The sequence below is a fragment of the Lissotriton vulgaris genome, chromosome 4_1, assembly GCF_964263255.1.
Source record: "Lissotriton vulgaris chromosome 4_1, aLisVul1.2, whole genome shotgun sequence".
Classification (NCBI taxonomy): domain Eukaryota; kingdom Metazoa; phylum Chordata; class Amphibia; order Caudata; family Salamandridae; genus Lissotriton; species Lissotriton vulgaris.
The window spans coordinates 1,121,356,913-1,121,365,756 of record NC_141691.1 but is presented as its reverse complement, the minus strand read 5'-3'; the positions used below and the strand labels follow the sequence as shown (position 1 = coordinate 1,121,365,756).

The 8,844-nt window shown below is 46.2% G+C and overlaps 1 protein-coding gene across 1 annotated transcript; it reads left to right on the top strand.

Annotated features, from left to right (window-relative positions):
* The first annotated feature begins 6,022 nt into the window (after window positions 1–6,022).
* On the top strand, window positions 6,023–7,168 carry LOC147722963 (uncharacterized). Its single transcript, XM_086966595.1, has one exon. It carries the CDS (start codon window positions 6,023–6,025, stop codon window positions 7,166–7,168), a length of 1,146 nt encoding a protein of 381 aa, XP_086822721.1.
* The last annotated feature ends 1,676 nt before the right edge of the window (window positions 7,169–8,844 follow it).

The following is an 8,844-nucleotide window of genomic DNA, read 5'->3' as shown; positions in this document are numbered from 1 at the left end:
AAACAGACGCACCGGCAGGAAAGCCATCTGGTTCACCGCCAAGTATCCAAACAGACCTGCCGAGAACAAGTGGCACCATGAACAAACACAGGACAGCAATACAGCCCACAAGAGCGTCATCCGCAGACACCACCAACTCATCCGAACCGCCATAAGGACCTCCTTCAAGGAATGCATCGACAACAACGCACACAACAGCAAAGAGCTCTTCAACATTGTGAAGGAACTCTCCAACCCCAGCTCCAACTCCAACAGCATCCCGCCATCGCAAGACCTCCGCGACTCCCTAGCCACCTTCTTCCACCGCAAGATAGCAGGCATCCACAACAGCTTCAACAACAAGGCCCCCGACAGCAACCGACAACTCAGACTCACTCCCCCCAGCCACACCGACTCCCCTGCTCTCCTGGACCGGCAGCAATGACGATGACACCATCAAAAACATGAACACCATCCAGTCCGGCTCACCATCAGACCCCTGCTAGCACTACATCTTCAACAAAGCAAGCTCCACCATTGCACCCCATTTCCGCAAGATCATCAACAACTCCTTAGAGACTGCCACCTTCCCAGAGAGCTGGAAGCACTTACTCAAGAAACCCAAGGCAGCCCTAAGGACCTCAAGAACTTCCGGCCCATCTCCCTCCTCCTGTTCTCGGCGAAAGTCATCAAGAAGATTGTCAACAGGCAACTGACCGCCTTCCGGGCAGAGAACAACATCCTGGACCCATCCCAATCCGGATTCCGCAGCAACCACAGCACCGAAACAGCCCTCATTGCCACCACCGACGACATCAGGACCATGCTGGACAATGGAGAAACTGTGGCCCTCATCCTCCTGGACCTTTTGGCCGCATTCAACACCGTCTGCCACCACAACCTGTGCACACGCCTCCACAATGCAGGGATCCGTGAGAAAGCCCTGGACTGGAACACTTTCTTCCTCACCGGCAGAACCCAGAGTGTCCGCCTCCCTCCATTCTGATATAAAGACACCCAGTTCCTCTGCGGCATTCCCCAAGGATCGTCCTTCAGTCCAACGTCTATATGGCACCGCTCTCCAACATTGTCCTATCGCCAGACCTCAACATCATCTCATATGCCGACGACACACAGCTGATCCTCTCCCTCACCAAGGCCCCACCACCGTCAAAACCTCCACAAAGGAATGAAGGCCATCGCCGAATGGATGAAGAACAGCCACCTGAATCTAAACGCGGACAAGACGGAGGTCCTCATCCTCGACTCCACCGCCTCCGCCACCTGGGACAACTCCTGGTGGCTGGCCATGCTGGGAGCTGCACCAACTCCCACTGACCATGTACGCAATCTAGGGTTCATCCTGGACTCTTTGCTGTCAATGACCCAGCAAGTCAACGCCATCTTCTCCTCCTGCTTCAACACCCTTAGCATGCTCCGCAAGATCTACAGATGGATCCCCACCGGAACCAGAAGGACGGTCACTCAGGCCCTCGTCAGCAGCAGACTGGACTATGGCAACGCCCTCTACATGGGAACCTCAGCCAAACTCCAGAAACGACTACAACACATAGAGAACGCCTCCGCACAACTCATCCTCGACATTCCCACCACAGCCACATCACATCCCACCTGAGAGACCTCCACTGGCTACCCGTAAACAAGAGGACCACCTTCAAGCTCCTCACCCACGCTCACAAAGCACTCCACAACACTGGACCAGCATACCTCAAGTAACGACTCATCCTCTATACCCTGAACCGCCAGCTTCGCTCCGCTGACCTCGCCTTCGCTACAGTCCCCTGCATCCGACGAGCGACTGCCTGTGGCAGGTCTTTCTCTCACCTCGCCGCCAAGACATGAAACACCCTCCCCATCCAACTGCGGTAGACCCAGGACCTGATGACCTTCAGGAGACTTCTCAAGACCTGGATGTTCTAGCAGTAGCAGCACCCCTCCCGCCCCCCAGCGCCTTGAGACACTCATGGATGAGTAGCTCACTTTACAAATGCATTGATTGATTGATTTATATTACCAGCTATACAGGGGTTTAGAAAATGAATGATAATGCAATCCCCCTCATAGCTTTTTGTTTGTGGGCCTGTCCACCTTACTCTTTGTGTGAATAGAATCTGGTCTGCGTTAGTTGGTGACAACAGGCATTTGGAACTAAGCCAATGGACCACTTTATTCATTATGCCTTCCGCTGTTTCCCAAGTACCGTTTATCAGTGGTGGGGCATTTGCAAGGATGGCCACATATGGGCAGCAGGCTGGAGGGATGCTGATGGTTACTTGCTCTTGGGGATGATTACAGTTGTTAAGTGTATAATTTACATTGCAGGCTATGTGGCTTTGGTTTTCTGTGGATGACAGAGTGGGAATTGTATTAATGGGTCCTAACCCTGTGCTGGCTAACAAGTTTGACTGTGGCTGGCTAGGGGCACTTACGGCAGGTTGGTCATCAGTACCCGCCGTTGTATACACATCAATTGCATTAGGAATTTTGGGTTGCACCCCCTTGCCCCCGGCCCTCTACGGGTTTGTCGCTCTGACACTCCTTATCTTTTGGTGACCCAAGAGCTTGGTTCGCTATAGATGCCACCGCTTCACCGTTGCCTTCCCCTGTTGGTCCAGGTTGACACAGTGATAAGCGCAGTTCGGCCTTGTCTATCTCCTTATTCAGAGCTCCCACTTGAGGTTCTGTAAAATTCTGCCTTGCCCTGTGATGTTATGGTTCCGTCACGATTTTGGTAATGTCGAATCGTATTTAGTGAGTATGGCCAATATGGAATGAATTTGTCGTGTTACCTAGCGAGTTCATTACGTATTCAGAGACCTTGGGCCCGATTCACAGAATGAACTTACTACTTTTAGTATTCACAGAATGCACTTACTACTTTTGGTATTCACAGAATGAACTTACTCATTTCGGTATTCACAGAAGTTAGGACTACTAACTTTAGGACTCCTAAATGCTTTCTGTGAATACCGAAAGTCTTAAAATCAGGATTTTTCTCAATTTAGTAGTAGTAAAGTTAGGACTCCTAACTTTAGGACTCCTAAATGCCTTCTGTGAATACCGAAAGTCCTAAAATTACGATTTTTCTCAATTTAGTAGTAGTAAAGTTAGGACTACTAACTTTAGGATGCCTAAATGCCTTCAGTGAATACCGAAAGTCTTAAAATTACGATTTTTCTCAATTTAGTAGTAGTAAAATTAGGACTACTAACTTTAGGATGCCTAAATGCCTTCTGTGAATACCGAAAGTCTTAAAATTACGATTTTTCTCAATTTAGTAGTAGTAAAGTTAGTAGTCCTAACTTTACTACTACTAAATAGAGAAACATCCTAATTTTAAGACTTTCGGTATTCACAGAAGGCATTTAGGCATCCTAAAGTTAGGAGTCCTAACTTTACTACTACTAAATTGAGAAAAATCCTAATTTTAAGACTTTCCGTATTCACAGAAGGCATTTAGGAGTCCTAAAGTTAGTAGTCCTAACTTCTGTGAATACCGAAATGAGTAAGTTCATTCTGTGAATACCAAAAGTACTAAGTGCATTCTGTGAATGCCAAAAGTAGTAAGTTCATTCTGTGAATCGGGCCCCTTGTCTCGAATATGGGTTCCATTTTTTCCGTGACTCCATTTTGTCTACGTTGTCCAAAAACGCCATTTTGTGTTGCCCTCATGTAGGCCATGGAGGTAACCGAACGAAAAAAGTTGCATGGGCTTCGTTGTTCATGTACATATTAACTAGGCCCTTTCCGACTTGCGAATGGACTGTAAGACGCTGATCTCGTCACCTGAAACTGACCCTTTGCGAAACCAATCTCCCTAACTGATCGTTGTCTGAAATTGCCAATCACTGTTCAGGATATCGTTAACTTTTAGTTTGCTTGCACGTATCTTATCCTACTCAATATCTGAATTACTTCTTTCTTTATGTCTTTTCATTACATGGGTAGTGCTTTCAATTATGGGTTTGTCCGGCCTGTGGAAATTGAATTTGGGACATTCCTAATAATTAACTTGTGGGTTGGTACAATGTAAAGTGAGTGTTTTACGATATGACGAAGCATGGGAAAATGTATTTGATTTGTTCGAATTTGTCGCAGTGGGTGTGCATTGCAAATGAGTAAAATTGGGATAAATACTGATGTCTTGCTCTATGAAAATTGAACAGTTTCTTGAGTTGTACACCGTGTTGTATTGCTGGGATTACTGTTACTAGCTGCAGCTAATAAATTTGATCTCTGACGCCACCTTGAAGTATTCTGTGTCTCTGTATACCAAGACAGTTGAACTTGAAGACTTCGGGCGTGTCCCTGGCGCCGCTGGGTTCTAAAAACCCGGTTCTTCAGTTGACGCCCAACGTGGGGCGACTTCAGCGGTACCGGTCCAAGCCCGAGGATCGTGAAGAGCCACGTGAGAAAATTCGGGAGGAAGGTCGCCACTTCATCGACCCCTGTATGTCGACGTAGACCGAAAGTCTTTGCTGTGAGGCTTCCCGCTTTCCGATGGCTACGAAGGACTGCTGCCCTGACTGTCGCCCTGTCTTGGACTATTGATTGATCCTTTGTAGAGCGAGACGATAGACGGTCTTCTGGTGGCGTGACAGATACCTTGGTTAAGTATAAGTGGGTCGCTCCCACGATCTTTGTTTTGGTTCTTAGTTTGTTCAGATATTGCAATAGCTGAAGCCGAGGGGCTCGTATATTTGCGAGTGTATCGATAGTTGATAACCCCTTGAAGTTTGAAGCTAGATTAGTGAGCTATAAAATGCCTGGTCTTAGCAAATTTGGGAAATGGTTTGGTTGTGGTTGCAACAGGGATTCCCGATTGGAGGATTCATGTCCGATTCCTCTGGTTGGAACTCCAACTTACGAGCTCTATTCAAAACACGGAGTGGGTCCCATTACGTATAATGAAGCATGGGTCCGCTATACTAGAAAAGATGGTGTTTTACGATGGCCCCAACATGGTAGCTTCGAATTAAATATTTTAGATAATTTGGAAGATGCGCTATTTGAAAAGAAAGCCCGGCCGGCGATGTTTGACTCTTTCCGCCTTTGGCGTAAGGAAGCCAAACAGCGAGAAATTAAGCAAGCAATGAGAGATAGGAAAGATAAGAATATGTCAGTGTTACAAGCTGCTAGGCAGTTTAAGGAAGATGGAGAAGAGCGTGCGAGTGAAGTCTTAGATAGACAGCGTTGCATGGCCATTGATAAATGTTATCCGGCCTTGCTGCCTTCCCTTTCCAAAGTGAATGAAGACCCTGAAAAAGATTCTTTGATGTCACAGTTGTTGAGATTACCACCTCCTTATGTACAGAGTGCTACGGCACCTCCGCAACCCCCAGCTGTTCAACCCCCTGGTGTTGCTCAGCCGCCTGCTGCTATTCCACAGTTGGTTCTTTCTCCATTGGCGCAGCCTTCTCTAGGGCCGCCAGCTTTGCTACCAGCTTTGCCTCAAACTCCTTTGCCTTCTTCTCCTGTGCCTTTTACTTCCTTTTCTACTGATCCTATGTCTTTGTCTCCTCAAAACACTTTGTCTCCTGTTCTTATGTCAACTTCTTCTCCTGCTCGGAAACGGATGTCTGAGACTGTTGTTAGTCTTTTGTCTCCATTCTTTGGGTCGTTGAATATGACTCCGGTTTCGGAACGTAAGCAGAGTCATAGTCAGCTTCCTGGTCCCGAAGAGCAGATAGTGTTGGAGCTTTTGGCTCGTAGGTGGATTTTGAATGCTTCTAGGTATGATTTACAAGCAGTTATGGATGTTTTCTTGCAGTGGGAACCGCCGAAGCAAAGGTATGTTTTTGATGTGATGTGTACCTTCTTTCGTGAAGAATGGGAAAATAACGAGTTGGGTCTGATTCCGCAGGAAGTGCTCGATGTTCAGTCTGTATTTGCTAAAGGGACGATAGTGGATACCGATGTTGAGGAAGCGGTAAAGACGCTTCTTGCATTTAGGTGTAAACTTCCTTCTCAGTCGTTGTTTGAACCTGATCCTTCTGTTAGGAGGAAAGTGAAGCAGTATCCTATGAGAGAGGTTCCCCCTGTATGGAGAGAGGAAGTTGTGGCTAATCCTAATCAAGGTATTCCAGGAGTACCGGCTCATTTTCAGCGTGTATGGGTACATATCCCTTGGAAAAGAGCAGAGGTCTTGTCTCGTAAGCAGACCTTGCCTGACCTCCGTAAAAATCCTGCTGGTTATTACAAGGAGTTGTCTCAGACAGTTGAAGTGTGTATTATGAATTTAGCTGATATAGATATGTTGATGGGTAATGTAGTCCCTCAACCTTTGTGGGCCAAGATTCGTCACGAGAATCATGCGCAAGAGTTAGGAGATACATGGGCTAACATTGCTGCTGCAGATGGTCGGCAGGTAGGGAGTGCCAAACCTGAGCCTTTAGTTGCAGAATTACCTGGTAGAATTATTAATTTGATGAAAACTATGATGCCTGCTTTACGCGTGAATTGGGATAAGTTAGCAGCATGTAAACAAAAGAAAGACGAAAGTGTGTCTGATTTCTTCACTAGGTTTAAGGAAACGTTTATCGATCATATTGGTCAGGATATGAGCACCGAAGGTGGTCAAAGGTTGTTCGTGGACAAATTTGTCTTTAATTTGCTTCCCGAACTTTCTAATAAGTTAAAGGATTCTGAGAGTTCATGGGCTGTTTCTTCGTCGGCCCAGATATTGGCTACTGCACAATATTATGAGAATAGGGATAAAGATGAGAAGGATAGAGTAGAGAAGAAGACTAAAGAATTAAAGACGAAAGTTCTTTTTCAGCAAGCTTATCCGCCTCGTATGAATCAGCCTCAGTTTCAGCAACCCCCACAGTTTCAGAGATTGTTACAGAAGCCCGAGTATTTTGCTCCACGATTTTTACCAGGCCCTAATCAGTGTGCTTATTGCAGAGAAGAAGGTCACTTTAAGCATAGTTGTCCGGTTCTGCTACAGCTTGCGAATGGTGTATCTGATCAGAGAGGTCGTGGTGGTTTCCAACAAGCTCCTAGAGGTAGGGGACGTGGTGTGTTTCCTCGGAATGAGCGTTCCTTTCCCCCTCAGAATTCTGCGAATTGTTTTGACAGGCAGAATGTTCTGAATGTTCAGTCTGCTCAGTACTATGCTGATGACTACTGTGTTGAGAGCGAGAGTGCTGGTTATGATGATTGCTAGGATAGCCATGGGCAAAGAGAGGGAGTAGTGTCAGTTCCAGTAGACCAGAGTGGACCTTATGTTCAAGTGGTTACATTAGGTGTGGCAGAACCATTTCTTTTTGATACTGGTGCGACAAAGAGTTCTATTATGCACTCTAAACTTCCTGGCGCACCTTTGTCTGGCTTGACCAATGTTTCAGTAGGATTTTCTGGCGCCCCAGTTCGTAATCCGGTTTCTAGTCCTTTGCCTCTTTCCATCGGTCCTTGTGAATTGGAAGCTCCCCTTATTTTAACGACTGGTTGTAGTGAGAATCTGTTGGGTTTGGACTTGCTGAAAAGATTGTATGCGACATTGCATTGCTCTCCCGAAGGAGTACATCTTACGGTGGGTAAGAAAGTGATTTCTTCAATGTATTTGTCTAAAGATTGTCTTCCACTGAAATTGCGTTCTCTTTCTGATACACTTTGGGCTACAGGTCCCAATGATGTTGGTCTTTTGCAGATTCCACCCTACGTTGTTACTCTCAAGTCGAATGCTAGGCTACCTCGTATTCCCCAACATAAGATCTCGAGTGATGGCTAGAGAGCTCTTTTAGCGATTATTTATGTTTTGGTTGAGAAGGGTGTGGTTGAAGAAACGAGAGGTAATGTGTGTAGCAGTCCTGTTTTCCCTGTCCTTAAGCGTACTGACGCTTCTCAGCCACCTGTGTATCGGTTTGTGATCGATCTTCGAGAAGTGAATAAGATTGTGGTACCACAGTTTCCTGTTGTCCCGGACATTACTGCTTTGTTGACTCTGATTCCTGCTTCAGCTGCCTGGTTTTCGGTTATTGACTTGAAGAATGCTTTCTTCAGTATTCCGATTGTTGAGGAGAGCAGAGATATTTTTGGCTTCTCTTTAGGAGGCCGAAGCTTCCAGTTTAAGAGAGCTCCTCAAGGTTATTGTGAAAGTCCCTCAATCTATAGTCAGGCGTTGAAAACTCAGCTTGATAATTTTGTGTTGCCTTCTGGTGCTACTCTTATCCAGTATGTTGACGATTTACTGATTGCTGCTGATGATGAAAAGATTTGTAAAGAAGCCACTCTTTCTTTGTTACGGCATTTGTCTGACCTTCACCATAAAGTGCTGCCTCCAAAGTTACAGTATTGCCGCCAAGAAGTGACCTACTTAGGTCATCTCTTGTCGAAGGAGGGACGGCGATTGACCCCAGAACGAATTCAAGCGATTGCGCAAATGACTGTGCCATCTACGCAGAGAGAAGTGCGTGCCTTTTTAGGTATCACTTCATATTGTAGGCAATGGATCCCCAATTTTTCCTTGCTAGCAAAACCATTGTTGACATTGACTCTTAAAGATACTCCGCATCCTCTCCCTTGGTCTGACGAATGTCAGAAAAGTTTTTCTGAATTACGTGATGCATTGTGTACTGCTCCTGTGTTGGGAACTCCCCACTACAGTAAACCTTTTACACTGTATGTTCACGAGAGAGAGGGTTGTGCATTGTCAGTTATGACACAGCAATTTGGCGATAAACAGCGTCCATGTGCGTATTTCTCAGCGACGTTAGATCCGGTAGCTAAAGCGTTGCCGAGTTGACTATTCGACAGTCTGCTGGTCTGGTATTGGATAATGCGTTGATTGTGATGGTCCCACATGCAGTGGATACCTTATTGAATTGGACCAAGACACAGCAC